The sequence below is a fragment of the Astyanax mexicanus genome, chromosome 15, assembly GCF_023375975.1.
Source record: "Astyanax mexicanus isolate ESR-SI-001 chromosome 15, AstMex3_surface, whole genome shotgun sequence".
Classification (NCBI taxonomy): Eukaryota; Metazoa; Chordata; class Actinopteri; order Characiformes; family Acestrorhamphidae; genus Astyanax; species Astyanax mexicanus.
This window is the reverse complement of record NC_064422.1, coordinates 9325219-9348847: the sequence shown is the minus strand read 5'-3', so window position 1 is coordinate 9348847 and position 23629 is coordinate 9325219. Positions and strand designations below refer to the sequence as shown.

At 37.9% G+C, this 23629-nt stretch overlaps 1 protein-coding gene across 1 annotated transcript in view; it reads left to right on the top strand.

The window, feature by feature from the left end:
• Positions 1-5719: 5719 nt before the first annotated feature.
• Positions 5720-23629, top strand: part of col1a1b (collagen, type I, alpha 1b) — a 28833-nt gene continuing 10923 nt past the window's right edge. The window contains exons 1-32 of the mRNA XM_022669292.2: positions 5720-5944; positions 7798-7986; positions 8664-8692; positions 8858-8896; positions 9673-9765; positions 10620-10685; positions 11893-11937; positions 12146-12199; positions 12411-12464; positions 12610-12663; positions 13969-14022; positions 14117-14170; positions 14593-14637; positions 15040-15093; positions 15764-15808; positions 15913-15966; positions 16098-16196; positions 17027-17071; positions 17182-17280; positions 17939-17992; positions 18126-18233; positions 19324-19377; positions 19540-19638; positions 19736-19789; positions 20187-20285; positions 21480-21533; positions 21661-21714; positions 21834-21887; positions 22009-22062; positions 22340-22384; positions 22476-22574; positions 22906-23013. Coding sequence (XP_022525013.2) covers positions 5863-5944; positions 7798-7986; positions 8664-8692; positions 8858-8896; positions 9673-9765; positions 10620-10685; positions 11893-11937; positions 12146-12199; positions 12411-12464; positions 12610-12663; positions 13969-14022; positions 14117-14170; positions 14593-14637; positions 15040-15093; positions 15764-15808; positions 15913-15966; positions 16098-16196; positions 17027-17071; positions 17182-17280; positions 17939-17992; positions 18126-18233; positions 19324-19377; positions 19540-19638; positions 19736-19789; positions 20187-20285; positions 21480-21533; positions 21661-21714; positions 21834-21887; positions 22009-22062; positions 22340-22384; positions 22476-22574; positions 22906-23013 — 2190 coding nt within the window. The 5' untranslated portion in view covers positions 5720-5862. The remainder of the gene's footprint in view (positions 5945-7797; positions 7987-8663; positions 8693-8857; positions 8897-9672; positions 9766-10619; positions 10686-11892; positions 11938-12145; positions 12200-12410; positions 12465-12609; positions 12664-13968; positions 14023-14116; positions 14171-14592; positions 14638-15039; positions 15094-15763; positions 15809-15912; positions 15967-16097; positions 16197-17026; positions 17072-17181; positions 17281-17938; positions 17993-18125; positions 18234-19323; positions 19378-19539; positions 19639-19735; positions 19790-20186; positions 20286-21479; positions 21534-21660; positions 21715-21833; positions 21888-22008; positions 22063-22339; positions 22385-22475; positions 22575-22905; positions 23014-23629) is intronic.

Here is a 23629-nt window from a genome sequence, read left to right as displayed (position 1 = left end):
TGATTGATTAGAACCGATAAGTCAGATAAGAATCCCATAGCTTGCCTGACCAGTCTGCACAGAAGCACTCACCTCAACAACATCCACCACCCAACACCACTGGGATGATGAAGTGGAACACTGACTGTGGGCCAGGTCTTATCACTCAACATTAACACCTTACCTCACAAATGTTCCTGTGGCTGAAAGACCCAAAAACACATCTGTCCAGAAATCAAACATGGAAACCCATTCAAACAAGGCTTCAATCCAGTTGAAAAAATAAAAAATGTAAGATTTCAGCAGATAGACTCAAACTTTATCTCTAAACAAAACCTAAGAAGCTAAAAACCTAAGAACCCAATATTAGGGATGAACTAAATGCAAGCCTATTGTCTCCTCCGCAAGAAAGTAAATATAGCAAGAAGATTCTGTGTTCCAGCGCGTATATCTGTGCAGAGTGACGTGTCACTAAACATTTGGCGCAGATGTACATGTAGTAAACGGAGTCACGTGCCTGCAAGCAGTAAATGCTGCACATACTGCACGTGTAAGCAGCATGGAGCAGCAGAGCCAACACTTGTTCATAGCTGTGGTAGTTAGCATTATCTGGCTAAAATATCAGATTAAACTGTACTGTATAACAGATTAGGAGACTAGATCACATTCTCACCGTTTGGGACCAACCTCCACTTGCAGGTCTCGTTCCGGTTGTTCTGATCCGCACTGTTTTCACACCTACTCAATCAAACCAAACTAAGAGTACAAACAAACCTTTGTCTGTTTTAACTGGACCAAATAATACTGGTGTGAAAATGCCCTAAATGTTAAATTTTCAGTGTGTCTGAAACAGCTGCTCCTCACCACTTTTATGAGAACTTCCAGGACTTTTGTATCAAACCAGCATCTATTAAAGGCTCAGCCGGGAACCTTGTCCCCTGCATCAGACCACATCATAAAAGTGGACCAATCTATGTGGAGATGTAAAAGATTGTGGAGCTGTAAGAGAGAGAGATTGTGGAGCTGTGAGACGGTGTGGAGCTGTGAGACGGTGTGGAGATGTAAGAGATTGTGGAGCTGTAAAAGAGAGAGATTGTGGAGCTGTGAGACGGTGTGGAGCTGTGAGACGGTGTGGAGCTGTGAGACGGTGTGGAGCTGTTCGGAGAGGCTCAGTCAGCAATGAGAAATGCAAAAAGCAAAAACCTTCTCTCAGTGATTCATTTCTGTATCTTCAGGAGGAGCTTGTGATTGAGCTCCTTTATAGTTTTCTAAGCATCTAACATTCTGACTTTTTTAACTCTAGACTACAGTTTAACTCATTCCTCTTCGTTCGGTGGGGCTAAGTGTGAGTAATCAGGCGGTCCGGACTGTGTGATGATGGATGAGGTTGCTGGAACGCGTCGTGGCTCTTGAAGCTGCAACGTGTCCACAACGCAATGAGTGCTTTGAAATGCTGCCAAATTTTCTTCTCTATCTCTCTCTGTCTCTCTCTCTCCATCTGGCACATTGTGAATTGAAACATACACATTGAATGCATATTTAGCACCTCAGTTAATGCATTTAATGCAATGTGCCAATGGAATTCATTGAGCACTGATGATCCTCTGAAACATAAATTATATTTTGTTTACTTTTTGAAACTAGTGTAAATCTGACAGTTGTTTCTCACATTGTATCATCATTTTATGTTCAATGCATCAATAGACTTCTTTTCATTGACTTTTATTAAAAGTGTTTTTTTATTTTAGGGTACAATACACATATCCTAAACGTCTGCTGATCTAAATACAGCTCTGGAAAAAATTAAGAGACCACTTCAGTTTCTGAATCAGTTTCTCAGATTTTATTCTATAAACTATGGAGAAAATTTCTTCCAAATTCCAAATAAAAATATTGTCATTTACAGCGTTTATTTGCAAAAAATGAGAAATGGCTGAAATAACAAAAAAGATGCAGAGCTTTTATACCTTCATGTTCATAAAGTTGTAAGAGTTTTAATCCCAGTTTTCATGCATCTTGGCATGTTCTCCTCCACCAGTCTTACACACTGCTTTTGGATAACTTTATGCTGCTTACACTCCTGGTGCAAAAATTCAGTCAGTTCATCTTGGTTTGATGGCTTGTGATCATCGATTTTCCTCTTGATTACTAGATTTTCAATTTGGTAAAATCAAAGAAACTCATAATTTTTAAGTGGTAAAGGGGGTGGGGGGGGGGTCTTACTCTTACCTCACAAGAACCTGTTCCCAGTGCACTCAATCACACGCGTTCCTGCCAGAAGAACAGCCTACTGCCTGTTCAACAACTGTCTTCAGTGAAATAATAGATTGCCACAGACACAGATTAAAATAAAATATCTATTAACAGTGCTAGAACATATCAGTGAAACCAGACTTTCCTTGCGTTTATTCACAAATAATTTATTTGATACTTTATACACATTGCATTTACTGAAAAAAGAAAAAAATAATTCTGCATTTTAATTTGAAATCTGGAACACTCTGGAACACTACAGGTCGAAATTCCTACTAGAAACGTAGGCAGTAATTACATAAGACATAGTTTTGTGATTTTCTGCCATTCTTTTCTGTAGGTCCTCTTTAGATTGTTCATAAAGGATGAGGACCATTAGTAAAAAGCCATTTTTAGATCTCTCCAGAGATGTTCCATCTCCTGAGTTGACTTTTAGCCAATCCCGTGTTATCTTGGTTGCGTGTGTAGGATCACTTTCATATCAGATTTTCTTAAAAATATCTCTGTACTTTGTTCCAATTATTTTTTTTTCCTGAACCCTAACCAGTCTCTATCTGCCAGCCACAACCCTCCACAGCATGATGCTACCACCACCATGCTTTACAGTAATGAGCTATACCTGGTTTCCTCCAGACATGAGGAAGAGAATTGAGGCCAAAACATTTAATCTTGGTTTATCAGACCAGAGAATTTTGCTTTTTCTCACAGTTTGACAGTCCTTATAGTGCTGAGTCAATCTAAATAAATAAGAACAGATTTTATTACAAGTGAATTCTGCATTGTCATTGGATGAATTGGCGATTTCTATTGTTGTTTTTTTTTTCATTTTGAAAGTTTGAAAGATTCCCCTGAGAAATTCAGAGATCAGAAATTAAAGATTTTAAACACCAACAATATATTCACTTTTTATACACCATAACAAACCCAGTAATCTTACCAATAAAGGTGTTCTTACACAAACCCCATATATGATTAAAATTGATGCAAAAAGTAAGAATAGTTCACTTTTGGGAAGATGACTAATATCTTGGGTGTCTCCAGCCAGTGTTGAGGAGCTTGCTGACTTAACAGGATGAAGAAATTATTTGAAACAGGTGTTGGATGAGAACCTCTGAGATAATACTGGGCTAAACAAAGACAAAGCTGAACAATTGTTAAACAACTACACATACAAAACCATGACTAAAAAAGACAATAATAATAATAATAATAATGTTAACGTGTCTTTTGAACTGGGGTGTCCAAACAATGCCTTAAAACTAAGGGTAAATTGGTTAATTTTATTCAAGCACTTAAATATTCAAGGCTTGTTTGGTGTTCAGTGTGTGAAGCAGCTGCCTGAAGCAGCCAATGGCTCCTTATTGGTGGGACAAGGTTGCTGGAATGAAAGAGTTTGAGAGATTTTATAAAGTTTTTTGTGTTTATTATTTTTTCTTGTTTAAGTGACTTACACCACTAGTCAATCGAATAAAGGGTTCATTAAGGCTGAATCTTGTAAAATCTGTTGTTTGCATGAAGTGTAAACTACTAAAACGATGCTGGAACCATGGAACTGGCACCTTTCTGTTTCGTGACCCTAATTTTGAACCTGTACATTATGTTTCCACCAATAATAATAGGTTTCAGAACCAGGAACATTAATTTGCAGAGAGAACCGATGAATTCTAGGCTTTTTAGCATGAACCGTGACCATTCCTGTTCACTGCCACCGTGCAGTTACCTCTGTTAATGATGTATGATGTGAAGTTTTGAAGGTTCCACTAAAACTAATGCAATCGTGGGCTGGTTTGCTGAAAAGCACCACGGTTCTAGAACCAGACTTCTGGTGGAAAAGCTCTATTAGCGTTTATAACACTGGTTCTTTTATTCACATTGAAATATCCATTATCGAAAAGCTTAGTAATTGTGATTAATCACAGGATTATATTATGTTTAATTAGTTTTTTTGGGTTGTTTGTTTAATTGATTGACACCACTAGTCAATCAAAAAATATGTTCATTAAGAGTGAATCTTGTGGGAATCTGAGTGGTCCAGAAGGCTAAGCGCTGGCACTATGATCGGGAGATCGCTGGTTTAAATCCCGGTCATGCAGCTTGCCATCGGCTACTAAAAACCCCTAAGGGAGCACAGTTGGCCTTGCTCTCTTTACCAAAAGGGTGATGTCGATCAGCGCAAGCTGTCTGTGAGCTGATGTATCAGAACCTAGTCGCTGCACTTTCCTCTGAGCACGCTGTGACGCTACTCGGCAATGCTGCATCAGCAGCAGTATGTAAAGAGGCGGAGTCTGACTTTACATGTGTCGGAGGAGGCATGTGCTAGTCAGACACCAGCTCCCCCGATTAATCGCGATTGATCACAATTAATTATTTTAGTTTAATTGATTGACACCACTAGTCAATCAACTAATGTGTCCTTTAAGAGTAAATCAAGTGGTCCAGCTGTCTGATCGATAGATCGCTAGTTCAAATCCCGGTCCTGTAGCTTGTCATCGGCTACCGGAGCTCTGTGAGAACACAATTGGCCTTGTTCTATTTTCCCACATCACTTTATAGGGTGATGTCGATCAGCAAAGGGGCAAGCTGTGTCTGTGAGCTGATGTATCGGAACCGAGTCGCTGCGCTTTCCTCCGAGCACGCTGTGATGCTACTTATTAGGCAATGTGCTGCAACAGGAGCAGTATGAGAAGAATTGGAGTCTGACTTTACATGTGTCGGAGGAGGCATGTGCTAGTCAGCCATCCGCTACCCTGATTAATCCAGATTAATCGTGATTAATCACAATTATTCTGTTTGTTTAATCGATTGACACCATCAACTAATGCATTCTTTAGAAGTAAATAAAGTGGTCCAGCTGTCTAAAGCGCTGCCACTTTGATCAGGAGATCACTGGTTCGAATCCCGGTTATGCAGCTTGCCATCGGCTACTGGAGCCCTGAGAGAGCACAATTGGCCTTGCTCTCTCTCTCTCAACATCGCTCCAAAGGGTGATGTATCTGAACCGAGTCACTGCACTTTCCTCCGAGCTTGCTGTGATGCTACTGGGCAATGCTGCATCAGCAGGAGTTGGAAAATTGGTGAGAAAATGCGATAAAAATTTGAAATAATTTTTTAAAAGAGTGAATCTTGTGAAATCTTGTGTTTGCATGAACTTTAAACTACTAAAACGATGCCGCAGACTCGTTTGCTGCACAAAAAAAAAAAAATCCACGTTATACTGATACTGGTACTGACCCAGAGATGCTGAGCGCACGCGGGTTTGCTGCTGCTGCTGCTCCTGCGCTGCTGCGCTGCTGACATGTTTGAAAAGCGTCCACGTTGTAAGGTTGTAATGAGGAGGCAGATGCTGCAGTGAGAGATAGGCGGCCCCTCTGTCTCGTGAAGGAGGAGGAGGAGGGCCTGAGAGCGCGCAGAACATGCAGAAGGATTATTTAGGGCTCTCGGCGCCTCCCAAAAAAAACGGGCTGCTATATAAAAGCCAGGGCGAGCCGTGCGTTTAGGCAGTAGGGACGTATCCGCTCGGGTCTGGATTTTGCGCACACACACACCCACAGGCCGGACCCAGCGTGCATGAGTGGAGCTAACCCGGGCTGCCCCCTTGCCTCAAAGAGTCTACATGTCTAACGTTTAGACATGTTCAGCTTTGTGGATGTTCGGTTAGGGCTGCTGCTCGCAGCAACAGCCCTCTTGGTGAGAGGACAAGGCGAGGATGATAGTGAGTATCCCTGGAGTGTGTGTGGTGTGTGAAGTGTGTGTGAGGTGCTTTGGATGCTCGTGGTGGCTTGTGAGAAGATGCATGTGCGAAAAAGGCAGAAAAACTAACTTTGGAGATGGAAAAACGCACGGTGTTTTGAAACTCTCCGTTCCACCTTAAATGGCGCAGCAGTTGCATTCTGTCGCCTCAGGCGACAGAATGCAACTGCTGCGCCATTTAAGGTGGAACGGAGAATTCCAAAACAACGTGCGTTTTTCAGAGCATAGTCAGCTTTTCCTTTAGTTCCATCAAATCTTTTGCACTTTTTAACACGTAATAAAGTTTACAAAGACTTGTGACAAACTTTAAACTAAATTAACTTCTTAAACGTCTTAAAAAAAGTTTAAAATCGCATCTTCTTCTCCTTTTTTAATGGGTTTTACGCACGTTTTTATCATGTTCGAACCAACTGAAAAAAAGTATTGTCTTGTTATTTTGGGAAAACAAATTAAACAATATGTCGCTTAGGATATAAAATCTTTCTTTTGTAAAAAAAAAAAAAAAAAAAAAACTTTTACTAAAAAAGTTTTACTATCCTTTTTTTGCGCACGCTGCTTTTTTATGTTTTTAGTTTCTCGCAGCTTGTTTTGTTCACTAGTTTTACTTTTTAATGTTAAACTGATTTTTTTGTATTTGTGGAAGTATGCAAGGATATGTTCACCAATATTATTAACAATAAGTTATCTCTATATATCTAGATAGATATGTTTATGCATTTGTTATCTTACTTTTAAAAAAAGCAAAGGAATAAACCAAATAAAAATAAATAAAAATAAATAAATAAATAAAAAGGTTCAGGATTATGAACAAAAAAAAAAGAAGAAACGATGATGAGGAGTGATCACCCAGATGTGCAACATCTGGAGATGACGTTATCTTTCATTTTCCATTAAAACGTATTGATTAAAACGTTAAAAGGTGATAATATTAATAAAACTTTAGTGAACAGGATATTTTGTTGTTTATTTTGCTGTTTAGTTCAGTTTATAACGTTTAAAAAAAATCACAATTTAGGAAACAATGTTCGAGGATGTAGGGAGGGCGTGAGTTTTGCGTGGCGTGGCGTTTACGATCCAACAGCGACAGCTGGTGGCGGAGCGTGGTATTGCAAGATGCTTGACTTTATTTCTAAAGGGGAGGAGTTAATAAATTAACCACGCCTACATTTTTCTCTTTTTTTTGTTGTTCCAATTTTACGATTTAGTTTCCTTTTTTGCCTTAGAATAGAAGTAACATGTAGCTAACATTGTTTGCACGTATACGTATAGTTTTTTAAAAGTAAAAATTAAAGATTTTTTATAAGTAAAAATCATGCATATCATGCATTGGGTTGCAAGATGTGCCTACAGATGTGTTTGCATATGTAAAACAGTAAACAAAGAGGGATGCACTATGTATATTAAGCAACTAAAATTGTTACGTTATGAAAAAGCATAGAAAAGCAAGAATAAGTGAAAAAACTGAATAATTTGGCTTTTCTTTGAAATGTAAGACAATTATATATTTATTTGCAATTTACTTCATGCAATGATTAAAAAAAATAATAAATATAATATAAAACTCTGTGCCGTACACGATTTCGGGTTTGTTCTGTTTTCTGCTTCGGCCAAAAATGTGTATTAGCACTTACACACATTCTCATGAAGTGATGCGATCCGCCATTGGTCCACAGCTCTAGTTCTAGGCTGAAACATTTCCTCCACTATTGGCTGATTTTTTCATATTCTCACATTTTGACTTTGGTCCATGATGGATCTGTTAAAGACCCAGATCTTGACTGTTAACCACACAACTCTTAACTCTTTCCTACACAGGCCTGTTCGGTAGCTGTACGCTAGAAGGCCAGTCGTACAATGACAAGGATGTATGGAAACCTGAGCCCTGCCGGATTTGCGTCTGCGACAGCGGGACGGTCATGTGCGACGAGGTGATCTGCGAGGACACATCCGACTGTGCCAATCCAGAGATCCCCGATGGAGAATGCTGCCCTATCTGCCTCGACGGTACTCTCAGCACCATCACCACCACTACCACTCATACCCGCCTCCCTGTGGCAGGGCTAGCCTTTAATGTCGCTCTCTAGCTGCCCTGCTGCTTGCCTGCCTGGGAAATATCAGACCGACCTCTGCTTACCCGACTCCTCCTGTCCTGCTGGAGGGGCTCTGCTCTCACAGTGTAGGAGGACGCTGTAGGATGCTGGAGGACGTATTGGGATTTTGAGATTTTTTAACCATTTTTCCAGTTGCTCTGGATTGAGATTCAGTTTTGGATGCTCATGGTTTTGGCCCACCATGCAACAGCTATCTTCCTGTGGTCATCATAAAACCACCATCATTTGTGGGAGGAAAACTTAAAACACCTTAAACACTTAAAAATGAAGGTGTTTTAAATGGTTCTTTTAAATGATACCACAAAAGAAAAGCCAAGGTTGGATTCCATGAAGAAGCTTTACTGTTACACACATGGTTCTTTCTGAAATTATAAAAAGCATTTCTTCTGTGGAATTTCTCAGTGAACCAATTAAAAAACTCCTTTCACTGGGTGCAGAGAGTGTAATGTCTAATATCCTCAGCAGTTACAACAAGCTACCTTCTCTTTCTCCTGTCCTTGTGTTTTATTTGATTCTATGTAAGCGACCCCAGCAAAGCTCTAACGATCGTTTCGTTTGTTTGTTTTCTAGACGGACAAACCACAGACCCAATAATCCCGGTTAGTACACATACTAGCTCAATTCTGATACATACGTTCTGTTCAATCACTTTGAGTGTAAAATACATGTGATTTATATAAATGTGAGTAAGACACCTGGTCTGAAACAAGGCCCAATTCGATGAACCATAACATAATGAAACAAACTCGTGTTTATGTTTTTAGGTTGGACCCGTAGGACCAGTTGGACCTAACGGTGACCCGGTGAGCGTTTTCTTTTATTTGAGACTAGCTTTGATTATGTCTCAGACATATTTGTGACCTTTGATTTTTTTCATGATTGATTTACATGGCTAACCTTTAATAAATTGGATAATGGATTAAATATATAAATTTACTTCCATCTTTGTATAAAATATATGAGTATATAAATGCATATTTTGTCACTGGAGGCCTTGTATCTCCAAAATGGGAGCTAGCTTTGACTGGAAGTCAGTGTGAAATAATTGTATTAATTAAGTAATTTTGGAGCATTCAAATTGGCTCATTAAAAATGTTGAATGTCAGATAGTTGTTTGGTTCAGATTATGTGAGAAAATGGTAAATGATAAGAACAGAAATGCTAGCCTATATATGATACCTATACGTGGCTTCAAGTGTCAATAATCACGTTATGATTATGACAATTAGCTTATATATCATATGCCTGTTTTGACAAGCAGAGGTTATACAGTTAATTGAGTGCAAAAATAATCCTTATTTTTGTAACATATTGACCTTTTGACTCTACTGACCTTTGGCATCTGGCATGTGAATTTTATTATTATTATTATTATTATTATTATTATTATTATTAATATTATTATTCAATGCAGATTGCTACGAAATATCGATCATGTTCCTTTTTATGTTTTTAAGCATTACACCGGATTTTACTTGGCCTTCACTCAGATGCATCGCAATACCGATGACTCACTCACTTCAAGTCTGTTTTTAGTCAGGTGTTCCCGTCTTTTAATCATCTTTGGTTACTTTCTCAGGGTCTCGAAGGTCTTCCTGGTAATGACGGCATCCCCGGACAGCCTGGACTTCCCGGACCTCCTGGCCCCCCTGGACCCCCTGGCCTTGGCGGAGTGAGTATACAGGCTGACGGCCCAGTCAGATACGTTTATTTTAAAGTGTAAACCCTCTGAATATTTAAGATTTTTATAGTAGTGAAGGTTCTTCCATTGATAAGTGTGTGACTGTGAGGTCAGTGGTGTCCTGCACATGACCTGCATGACCTGTGCAGCCACTGGTTAGCCATTGGATAGGAGGTGTGGGGTGACTTAAGTTAAGTTCTGGTTATCAGACATAGACATCTGTAGGAAGGAGGGAATACTAATTATAAGTATTCAAATTTAAATTTAGAGGTTGTTTTGAATGTAAGTTGGTTATTTGAGATTTAAGAGGCTATTATTAATGAGGCTAGTAATGCTATATTTATGCTAAATACTATATATATATATATATATATACTATTTTAAGTTCCAGTTTGTAAAGTTCTATTGCTTCTATATTCCACCCATTGGATTCTGGTAGGCTACTTGAGCAGAGTTAGCATTTAGCATTGGGACTCAAAGCTCAAAGATTTCAAAAAATCATGACTGAAAACGAGTGTGTCCCTTTAAAACCAGCACTACTGAGGTGGACAGCGTCTGGGACTCTTCTGTTCTTCTTTTTTTAGAGTCAAAGGATTCAGTTAGATTATGCTATGATGTTTTAAGATGAGAAAGCTAGATAAAAGGTGTGTTTAAAGCTAAAGAAGCTAATGTATACTAGCTTGGACAGAATATATTAGTTCAGCAGAATCATCTAACTATCTATCTAAAGATTTATAAATCATTAAATGTTCAATAGATGTATATTTAGCATTAGTAATTAGAGAATGTGTTCACCTGTAGGGAAATGCTAATTTTATAACATCTTTTTCTTTGTTGTTTTGCAGGGTTACCTGCCCCAGATCTCTTACGGCAGTGAGAAGTCCAGTGGTCCACCTGTCCCAGGACCCCCTGTACGTCAACTATCACATTTAACATTTTACCCCAAAATAATCCCTCATCTTTCCTCTCCTCTTAAAACATTTCAACATTCACATGGTTCTCAAATTACCTCAACATTCTGCATGTTCTCAAATTGTCTTAATATATAAGATTGTTCTCTAAACACCTGAACATTCAGACTGTTCTCTATTCACCTGAGCATTCAGACTGTTCTTTAAACACCTGAACATTTAGACTGTTCTCTAAACACCTGAACATTCAGACTGTTCTCTATTCACCTGAGCATTCAGACTGTTCTTTAAACACCTGAACATTTAGACTGTTCTCTAAACACCTGAACTTTACACTGTTCTCTAAACACATGGACATTTAAGCTGTTCTCAGTCTACCTCAACATTCAGAATGTTCTCTAAACACCTGAACATTCAGACTGTTCTCTAAATGTTTACACTGTTCTCTAATCACCTGAACTTTCAGACTGTTCCCTAAACACCTGAATATTCAGACTGTTTCTAAACACCTGAACATCTGGACTGTTCTCTAAACACCTGAACATTTATACTGCTCTCTAAACACCCGAATTGTCAGACTGCTTTCTAAACATCTGAACATTTGGACTGTTCTCTAAATGTTTACACATCTTACCAACGATCTCAGCATATAGACTGTTCTTTAAACACCTGAACACTTACACTGTTCTCTAAACACCTGGACATTCAGACTGTTCTCTAAACACCTGTACATTCAGACTGTTCTCTAAACACCTGCACATTCAGACTGTTCTCTAAACACCTGCACATTCAGACTGTTCTCTAAACACCTGCACATTCAGACTGTTCTCTAAACACCTGCACATTCAGACTGTTCTCTAAACACCTGCACATTCAGACTGTTCTCTAAACACCTGCACATTCAGACTGTTCTCTAAACACCTGCACATTCAGACTGTTCTCTAAACACCTGCACATTCAGACTGTTCTCTAAACACCTGCACATTCAGACTGTTCTCTAAACACCTGCACATTCAGACTGTTCTCTAAACACCTGCACATTCAGACTGTTTCTGAAACACCTCAACATTTAGACTCTTCTTAAAACAACTCAAAATCTAGAATGTCATCTTATCTAACAACAACAAGCACCTGTACATCTACATTATAAAACTTCTTTCATCTCCAGTGTGGCTCTTCATGATGTGTTTCTGTCTCTTCTGTGTAGGGCCCAATGGGTCCCCGTGGACCTCCCGGATCTGCAGGTTCTCCTGTAAGTGTTCACACTGTTTATAAAGCATTCATATAAATATAAATAAGTTATAAACCCACACCTTGTGTTGAGAAGCTTATAACTGATATTGAGTTGTTGTAATGGGAAAAACCTGAAAGCATGCTAGATCACATGATTAGTTTTCATAGAGCTCATTTTACCTAAGAAGCAACGTAAGTGACCATTCTGTCTTTTTGTCTTCTCTCAGGGTCCTCAAGGATTCACTGGTCCCCCTGGCGAGCCTGGTGAGCCTGGTGCATCTGTGAGTAAAAATATCACTTCTTTTTTCACAACAATTGTACTAATGAGGCCTTTACATGATAAAATTATTTACTTTATATCTATTATATATGTAGATATATGTAAGAAAAATACACCCCATATGCATTTAGGCATCTGAAAGCTTTTGTATGTACAAAAATGTATATATAACACATCGCTCACACTTTCTATCCTGATCTTGTCGTCTGCAGGGTCCCATGGGTCCTCGTGGCCCCAATGGTCCTCCTGGAAAGAACGGAGATGATGTAAGTTCAGACAGATTTGGGAAAGTTTCACCTACTGTACTAAATCATGATTTATAACTAGTCCACATACTTATGATGTGATTTACATGATACACATATTTTTTTCTTATTCTTAGCTTAACTTTTCTTTCATTTCGGATCACAGGGTGAGGCTGGAAAAGCTGGTCGTCCTGGTGAGCGTGGAGCCGCTGGTCCTCAGGTCAGTAGCCCTGCTTGTTACTGTGGATTCAGCAAATACAATCAGCAACATCCATATATTCATTAGAGTCAGTACAGTTCATACATTAAATAGAGTCAGAACAAACAAAATATCAAAAGAGTCAGTACATTCGATACAGTCAGTTCATTCTGTATAGTCAGTACATTCAGTATAGTCAGTACATTCAGTATAGCCAGCACATTGAGTATAGTCAGCACATTTGATACAGTCAGTTCATTCCGTATAGTCAGTACATTCAATACAGTCAGTACAGTCAGTACATCCAATAGAGTCAGTACAGTCGATACAGTCAGTACATTCAGTATAGTAAGTACAGTCAATACAGTCAGTACATCCAATAGAGTCAGTACACTAAAGTTAAAAAGAAAATACAGACAGTTCAGTCAATAACCAATAAATTCAGTCCAGTAAATAGTCAGTACAGTCAATATGTTCAATAGAGTCAGTACAGTCCATACATCAAATAGAGTCAGTACAGTAAAGTTAAAAGAATCAGTACAGACAGTTCAGTCAAAAACCATTAAATTCAGTCCAGTAAACAGCCAGTACAGCCAATATATTCAATAGAATCATCACAGTCAGAACATTAATAAAACAGTGTGGTCAGTAAATGAAGTACAACCAGTACAGTAAATAAATTCAGTACAGTCAAGGAAATCAGTGTAGTAAATCAGTTTAGTAAAGTCAATAAAGTGAGTACAGTCACAATACACCAACAACAGTCCACAGTCCGTACAATCAATAAAGACAGTATATCACAGTAAATAAAATCAGTACAACACATACAGTCAATACAGCAAGAAGTCAGTACAGTATAGTATACAGTATAGTCAATAAAGTCTTGTCAATGCAACATGTACCATAAATAGAATCAGTATTGTGAATGCATTTAGTACAGACAATTATAAATACACTTATAATTGAATAAGTACATTCAACTGAAAATATACAGTCAATGCAGTCAGTTAAAACAGAATATTTCTATTGAATCAGAATACATTTACCTATTCAGTGACCATTTATAGTTCTTGTAAAGATGCAGAATAATACTAAGCAATGCTAATTTTAATTAAAAACAATCTTATAGCAACAAAAATCAGTGCATCCAACAGTTAAGGCAACATGTAGCTTTATTAATATAGAGTTTTAGCTCACATAAAGCTGTGACTAACTCACCAACACACACACTCAATCACTGGTGATCACTGGTGATCCCTGGTTATATGACTGTATGGATCCATACACATCAGCTTTAGTTAAACTGTGCTGCTCTGTCTCTCACAGGGAGCTCGTGGATTCCCCGGAACCCCTGGACTGCCCGGCATCAAGGGACACAGAGTGAGTATCCTTAGCATGTGGAGTCTTATTATGTCCTTATCCTCGACCTTCGACCTTTAGTTAACCTCTCTTATTGTTGATTTCTCTCTATTAGGGTTTCCCAGGTCTAGATGGAGCCAAGGGAGATGCTGGTATTGCCGGACCCAAGGTACGATTCCCTGAGCCTACACTGTAAAAAACACAGCAAACTTCTGGCAACAGGGGTGACAGACACTGTATATTGATGGAAGTATATTCTTACACACTTCCTTGCAGTTTGAACTGTATTTGATTGTGAGAAATTCATCTCACAACAGTTGTTTTTTGTGCAATTACCAGGGATCAAAGATAACTTTGTGCCAGCAAAAATCTATTCAAGTATACAGAAGATTAAAAAAAAATAAAAACACATGACACATTTGAGTAATTCTTATTATTTAAATATGATTTTCCAGAGATTAAAAATAGTATAGGAAAAATACTGTAAAGCGTGTTAGAAAGAGCCTGTAACAATAAGAAAATGTTAGCAATATTAATGGAGCTGTGAATGGTATTTTTAACTGTGTTGTGTTTTGTATTGATGGTGTGCAGGGAGAGGCTGGTTCACCTGGTGAGAACGGAGTTGCTGGTGCTATGGTGAGTCTCTCCATTATCTTTTAAAAAGATATAACCCATAAGCACTGTTACATTTCATCCTTATAACTAAACTCAGTTATAATAAGTGTTATATTAATACTTTTTATAATAAAACACCTTTTAAATGATCGTACTGCTCTTAGTTATAGTATCAAACCAATCCTGATAGATATTGTATGCTTTCTTTTTGCTTTACATTATATATAGCTTAATAACATGCTATACTATATCTTATATATGCTAGTTATATATGCTATATAACTTTGTAAGAGCATTGTAGTAGATTAAGCTTCTTTAGCTATCATAGCTTATGTATATTTAATATGTATATATATTTATAATAGTTCTAATCCTTCAGACCTTTATTATATGATATTAACTTTTTTTTTCTCCGTGCTCCAGGGTCCTCGTGGTCTGCCCGGTGAGAGAGGCCGTCCTGGACCTCCTGGCCCCTCTGTAAGTGTCCTGACCACCACATCCTACTGTAGATCAAGAACCACAGTCATAATATCCAATTACGTTAATTACCAAATTATAATAATATGCAGTTGTATATATGTATGTAATATATATATACTTGAATGTAATTTTTATAGAATTAAATCATAAATTCAGCTCAGTAAATAAAATAATACAAATAATAAATGTTTGCGATTGAAAGTAAAGATGCAACAAATTGGAAAAAGAGAAAAGCTCTATTTTTTTTTCTTTTTAACCTAAAACTGAATCAGCTGCTGATCTATATCATACTCTAGAACATGAATTTACATAAAGTAAAAAAAATATATATATATAAAGTTCAGCAATTAGTTCTTTGTATGATGACAAAAAAATACACTAAAGTCACTAAAGTGCACTTTAAGCAGTATTTAATTCCACTATATGTATTTTTTCTATCAACACAACATATAATTTAAAGCATATTGCTTAAAATACATTAAATAAGTATATTCAATGTGCTTTTTCATAAAGTATATTAGATAGAAAATATAGAAAATGTAATAATAGAACTTCTGCTGCTGCTGGTGATGATGATGATGATGATGATGATGATGATGATGATGATGATGATGATGGTGATGTCCGTCACTGATGTTTTTTTGGTATATTTTTTGGTCTGCTGCAGGGTGCTCGTGGTAACGATGGAAACTCTGGACCTGCTGGACCTCCTGTGAGTATGATCCACCTGCTCTATTAATAATAAAACAGCACAATTTTAATGATGTTTATCTGAATCACGATTCTGATGATCTCTTTTATTTATATCTGCGTTAGGGACCCACTGGCCCTTCTGGTCCCCCCGGATTCCCAGGTGGTGCTGGAGCTAAGGTACACATTTGATCACTACTTTTCTATTAAATGTCCTTATAAACTACTTGATTATAAAATTCAGAGAAATCACTGTGCACTTTTTGACCCTCGTGACCCTGCTGGTGGTTCTGCTCCTGCTGTGTCTTTAGGGAGAGACTGGCCCCGCTGGAGGACGTGGATCTGAGGGACCCCAGGGATCCCGTGGAGAGCCTGGTAACCCCGGACCTGCTGGAGCTGCTGGTGCTGCTGTAAGTCTATGATTGTTCTGTAGTAAATTACACTGAATTGTTATTAAAGGAGGAAGTTTTGAAGTTATGAGCTTAAGAGAAGCATTATTACACTGCAAATCTGTAAAAAAAAAAAAAAAAGGGTTTCAAGACACATAGTAGAGTAGAGATCCAACATATACTGTATTAACATGCATTTTATTATGCTGACTCCAATCTGCTCTATTAAAGAAATGACTGTAAAAAATGATTTTATTATTTGGCAGTAGTTATTTTTATTTTTTCTGCACACTTTTTTTACTGCCAAAAAGTCACTATTGCTATATTTCAGATATATTTAATTTTTTTTTTTCTGTCTCTATTAAATTATATATTGCAGCTATAAACTGTATTTGACAGTTTGTCATATGTCCACATAACATCAGTATTTATTATGTAAAATAATTCTTTAACAAAGAACCCTATGAAATTATGGATTTTCTTAAAATTGCCAGCTGAAATCTGTAAAAAAAATGAGATAATTTGTGTATTCCATTTTTACAGAATATTTCATAAATGACACCTTAAATATTGACACCTTTTAGAAAACTAAAGGAGTCTATTGATGTCATTTTAATTAATTATGTAATTATGTGGATGAAATTTAATCAAAATATTTATAACAAATCTCAATCAGTAATCAGCAATCAGAAGGGGGCGGGGCTATTGTAAAAACTGTGCTCTGTCTGTAAAAGTTTCTAATTTTATACAGTATAACATGCTTCTACTGATTTATATTAGATGTGATAAGACTGTGATAAGTCAGTTTGGGCTCATGTATCTTATTTCTCTCATTTCCTCTCATTTCCCAGGGTCCTCCTGGTGCTGATGGTTCTCCTGGTGCCAAAGGATCTTCTGTAAGTAGTTGCTCTCATCTTTGCACATTTTATATCATGGAAATTTATGTATGCAGGTTTATTAGTAAAGATTATTGTTAAAATGCGCTTTATTTTTTGTTTTTTCACAGGGTGCCGCTGGTATTGCTGGTGCTCCTGGTTTCCCTGGTGCTCGTGGACCTGCTGGAGGTGCTGGAGCTGCAGGTGCCCCTGGACCCAAGGGTAACACTGTAAGTAGATGACCTTCAGCCCTTGTAGCAGCTTGGATTTTATTCAAGACCATGATTAGAATTAGAATAAGATGGAGTTAATGGGGTTAATGGGGTGTTAGGTATTTTATATGCGTATTAAATATTCAGGTATACAGCTCTGGAAAAAATTAAGAGATCACTTCTGTTTCTGAATCAGTTTCTCTGATTTTGCTATTTATAGGTTTATTTTGAGTAAAATGAACATTGTTGTTTTATTCTATAAACTACAGACAACATTTCTCCCAAATTCCAAATAAAAATATTCTCATTTAGAGCATTTATTTGCAGAAAATGAGAAATGAGAGTTCAGAAATCAATATTTGGTGGAATAACCCTGGTTTTATCACAGTTTTAAACATGCGTCTTGGAAAGTTCTCCTCCTCCACCAGTCTTACACTCTGCTTTTGGATAACTTCAAGCAGTTCAGTTTGGTTTGATGGCTTGTGATCATCCATCTTCCTCTTGATTATATTCCAGAGGTTTTCAGTTTGGTCGAATCAAAGAAACTCATTATTTTGGTCTCTTATTTTTTCCAGAGCTGTAATGCAAAATACATTGATTATGGGATTTGCCTCAGATTTCAGATTACAACCAGCAAATATAACCAGTAATGATTCTCAAATGTTGCCAATCACAGGGTGATGCTGGAGCCCAAGGAGCCAAAGGAGAGCCCGGTCCTAAGGGAGAGCCTGTAAGTACTTTTTTTTTAAGTAAGAATATTTTTTACACACATTTTCCTTTAGACTATGCTGATGTTTACAGCAGTGAGTGACACTGTCTCTCTCTCTCTCTCTCTCTCTCTCTCTCTCTCTCTGTTGTTATAGGGCCCCGCTGGACCTCAGGGTCTTTCTGGACCTTCTGGTGAGGAGGGTAAGAGAGGTGCCCGTGGTGAGCCTGGTGGTGCTGGACCTCTTGGACCTCCTGGAGCTCGTGTAGGTTAAAGATGCCAATAAACACAATAAAACCCTTATTTTAGACTTCTGTACAATTAAGAAACACACACATATACACACACACACACACGATCTCCTGCTAGTAGCTTCACAGAATAGGCAGTTAAGTTGTTGAACTTGCAGTGAGCACGCGTGAATCGTTAATAAATATGAATAAACTGTATTTACTTAATTTAAATTTAATGAGGAATACCCAAACATGACACTTGCATACACATTAAAAATTTATTAAGGTCCAATAATGCCACTTAAATGTAAAAAATTATTTTCTTTATTTATTTTAGTTTAAATATTCATAATTCATCATTTAAATATTCCCATAATTGAAATTTATTGAAGATTTATTAAAATTACTGAAGAAGAATTAGAGAAGTGCAGTTATAAGTAGTGAGGTATAAGATAAAACATCTAAACATCACACTTAAATATCTAAATATCTATCTCTATATAGCTAAGTTGATATTTATCTAAGTTAATAAGTATAAAATGTCCAATAATGCTACTTATTCAAGTTAAAATATAAAAAATAAAACCCTTATTTAAGTATAAGTATTTATAAACTGCCATTTTAGAAGTTCACAAATTAGTCAATTGGATTAGTTGAGATTTAAATATTCATAAATTGCACTTGTTAAAGTTTATATTTATTAAAGTTTTTTTTAGTATATGGCACTTTATAAAGTTTTGCTATTAAAAAAAACATTTATCATTATGTAAATGTCCAATAATGGCACTTATTGAAGATTAAATGTCCAGTAATGTCATTAATTCAAATTTGAATAGGCATAAATGAGTAAGTGCCTTTAATCATAAGCTTTTTATTAAATATTCATAAGCTTCACATTTTTAGTTTAGTTTACTTATTAGTAAATGACATTATTATTAAATATGCATAAATTACGTATTAGACATTTTCACACTGAAATATATTTGACTTTTCTTCTGTTCATACACAAAAAAGGAACTGCATATAAATATATAATATATAAAAATATATGTAATATACAGATGTTTAGGAACCACTTTTGCCTTTTGCTTTTCTCATGTATATTTTTTTCTCTTTATACAGGGCGCCCCCGGCAACCGTGGTTTCCCAGGAACCGATGGAGCTCCAGGCCCCAAGGTAAGCAGATGAGTTCCTGTGTTCCTGTGTTCCTCTGGGCAGGTGTTCCTAACTGTGTGGAGCTGTCCGCAGTGCTGCAGCTCAGAACCAGCTCAGCAGAAGCTGCACAGATCCACTGATCTTTATTTGTGTGTAAAGCAGCTGTCTGTGCTTCGATTGTAGGGAGCCCCTGGTGAGCGCGGACCTAATGGACCTGCTGGATCTCAGGGAGCCACCGGAGAGCCTGGTCGCCCTGGAGAGCCTGGACTGCCTGGATCTAAGGTTAGAAAGTTGTGGGTTTACTCTCTCTTTGACCTGTTTTATCTGTGTGGTGCTTTCCTTTTCCAGCCTGACCTGTTCTTTCATCACATCTCTGTAGGGTATGACTGGTGCTCCTGGTTCTCCTGGACCTGATGGCAAGACTGGACCTACTGTAAGTAACCAATAGTGCAGGATAGTACACTTACAGTATGTCCAAATATTGGTGGACACTTTGCATAAGCCTATGGACACTGTGTCTAATGTCAGTGGAAGGCTAAAGACCTATAAAGATTAATCTATGGAACAGTGGAGCTCTGATAATGATACTCCCATATGGAGTGTGCAATCAAATGTTCCTCACAGCAATGTTCTCATCTAGTGTAAAGCCTTCCCATGACCCATGCTTTCATGTTGGAATAAACACTGAAATAAGCAGATGTCCATTAATGTTTGGCCACATAATGTATGACTATGTGGTTCATAGGTGTATTAAATCTATAACACTTTAATAAAATGAATAAATAATACAGGCTTGGATTTCAATGCTCTGCTTTGCTGCTCTTCTACAGGGTGCTCCTGGTCAGGATGGTGCAAGTGGACCCCCAGGACCTGCTGGATCTCGTGGTGCCCCCGGAGTGATGGGATTCCCCGGACCTAAGGGAGCTGATGTAAGAAATCCCTGACCATTCATTTACATTCACTTTCACAGCATTAACTGTACTCTTCTATACTCTTCTATAAAGTGGTGTAACCAAAATGAATCATTTTTATTACATAGCATATCATAAAAACATGAATATGCATCCATAGACCTACACATCCATCCATCATGTAAATTGTTCAGAAAGTGTTTTCTCAGGGGACAGCATGGAAATGTATAAATTGTGAGGTTCTATCTTGAGATTAAGTGAAGTTAAACAATGGACAGCATGCTCATGGCATGGCAATGTCACAAAATCCAACACATTTACATATTCACAGATGTTCAGCCTATAGCAGATTAGTCCCACTTATCAGTTTACAACTATTTAGCCCCACCCATTCAGCTTACAGTAGTTTAGCCCCACCCATTCAGCTTACAGCAGTTTAGCCTCACCCATTCATCTTATAGCAGTTTAGCCCCACCTATTCAGCCTACAGCAGTTTAGCCCCACCCATTAAGGCTAATATCTTTTAGGGCTGTCCCTTTAGTCAATAGCACTTTAACCCCACCCAATCAGCATTCAGAAGTTTGGCTCCTCAAATTCAGCCTGCAACTAATCAGACCCACCCATTTAGCCTACTGCAGATTAGCCCACCCATTCAATTTAGAGTAGATTAACTTTTGACCTACAACAGTTTAGCCTCACCCATTAAGGCTAATATGTTTTAGGGCCGTCCCTTTAGTCAATAGCACTTTAACCCCACCCAATCAGCCTTCAGAAGTTTAGCTCCTCCAATTCTACAACTAATTAGCCCCACCCATTCAGCCTACAACTAATTAGCCCCACCCATTCATCCTACAACTAATTAGCCCCACCCATTCAGCCTACAACTAATTAGTCCCACCCATTCAGCCTACAACTAATTAGCCCCACCCATTCAGACTAATGTATTTTAGGGCGGCCTTTTATTCTACAGCAGTTTACCCCACTCAATCATCTTAAAGAATTTTAGCTCCGCCCATTTAGGCTAATGTATTTTAGGGCCGTGCCTTTAGTCAATAGTAGTTTAACCCCATGCAATCAGCCTACAGCATATTAGCTCCTCCCATTCATGCTGAAGTTACTGTAAGGCCTGTAATATTAAAAGGCACATGTTGGGTCCAACAACTTCTGCATTTAAACACCTCAAACACCTGTTGTGTTTTTGTTCTCCTGCAGGGTGAGAGTGGAAAGCCTGGTGAGAGAGGCGTCACTGGACCTACTGGTTCTGTTGTACGTATCATATCATACTTCCCCTGGAAAAAAATCATTTGCATTCTTTTTTTTAATGAATCCTGCTTTATTGTGAGGGCCTCTGTGTCCCTCAGTGAAGACTCACTGTGTTTATGTATTGTTTTAGGGTGCCCCCGGCAAAGACGGTGATGTTGGTGCTCCTGGTGCTCCCGGACCTGCTGTACGTTCCACTGTTTCTAAATACAAAAGCATGGATTTAATTTAGATAAAGCATTACTCTGAAACTAAATATCATGGTTCTCTGGACTGATGTTCTCCTGTGATCTTCTCTATAAACAGGGACCTGCTGGAGAGAAGGGTGAGCAGGGAGGTGCTGGACCTTCTGGATTCCAGGTACATATTCACATATATTCACCTGTTCTCACGGATGAAGCTACATCTACTTTATTTCAATATAATTCAATATAAAATACTTTTAGGATCTGTCAATCAATGCCTGTGTTTCTTTTGACAGGGTCTGCCTGGAACTCAGGGTGCTACTGGTGAGGCTGGCAAGCCTGGTGAGCAGGTACAGAAATGCAATATTTAATAGGGCTGCATGATGTTGAAAAAACTTGATATTGTCATATATATGTATATTTGTTCTCTTGTTAAAAATACAGACATTAATGATACTAATGATGCATGCTATATATCATAGTGAAGCATAATAATACATTGCAAATTGAAATTGCATGTAATGAAATGTTACTATTGCCGATGCTGAAACAATATATTGCGCATCCCTAAGCTGCTTATATTTATATTTGTATATATTTATGACCTCTATCTGTCTCTCTAAACAGGGTCTGCCTGGTGAAGCTGGTGTTCCTGGACCTTCTGGCCCCAGAGTGAGTGTCTTCTTGATTCCTACATATACATATACATAAAAGATGTAAAATACATATATTTAATCATTTATTTAAACACGGTTTCCTCCAGGGTGACAGAGGTCTGCCCGGTGAGCGCGGTGCCCCCGGCCCTGCTGGCCCCATTGGAGCTCGTGGTTCTACTGGACCTGCTGGTAACGACGGTGCTAGAGTGAGTTTTGTATAATATAAAATAACATATTTTCTTTTTATTCATGAATAAGTACTATTATATGCCTTTTTGAATGTATTATATTCACTTTTGTATATAATGTATATGTTTTATCAGTAAAAAGGCAGTAGTCCTGTATTACACCATCATAATTTAATAAAATATTTGGACACCAAAATATATAACAGATAAATAAAGCACCTACAATAGTTCTACTACCAAAAAGGACCATTTTCAGTCCTAGTCCAGGACTAGGCTTAATCCCAGTTTGGGAACTATTCAGATAGATCTGTGAATATATGTATTAACATGTGTTCACGTGTGTTTATAGGGAGAGCCTGGTGCTGCTGGAGCTCCTGGTGGTGTTGGTCCCGCTGGTATGCAGGGAATGCCTGGAGAGCGTGGTGCTGGTGGTATGCCTGGAGCCAGAGGAGACAGAGTGAGTGAACAAACTAGATACACACCCTTGGATGAACATTAAGCTTAGTCTCGAGATCAGTCTTAAACTCTTAAACTCTGATCTCCATCATCACGAGAATCAGTATTCATTTCATTCCTTATCTCATTCTCCAACTCAGTATCCATTGCAGTCTTATTCTCAATCTTAGTCTTAATCTTAGTCTCCAGATCAAATTTAAGCTTTCTTTTCAGCTCAATCATGATCTCAGCCTCCAGCTCAGTCCTCAACTCAGACTTAAGTATCATCTTCATTTTTTCAGACTTAAACCCAGTCTTGAGCTCAGTTTATTGATCAGTCCTCATCTCAGTCATGATCTTAGTCTCCAGCTTATTACTCAGATCAGTCTTTGATTCAGCCATTAACTCAGATTGAAGCACCATCTTAATCTCAGTCTTCAGTTCAGACTTAAACTCAGTCCTAAGCTCAGTCTTCAGATCACTCTTAAGGCTCATTCATGATCTTACTCTCCAGCTCAGATATCAACTCATTCATAATATGTCCCTAACACAGACTTAAGCTCAGTCTTCAGCTCAATCATGATCTTAGTCTCCAGCTCAATCCTCAACTCAGCCTTAAAATCAGTCTTCATCTCAGT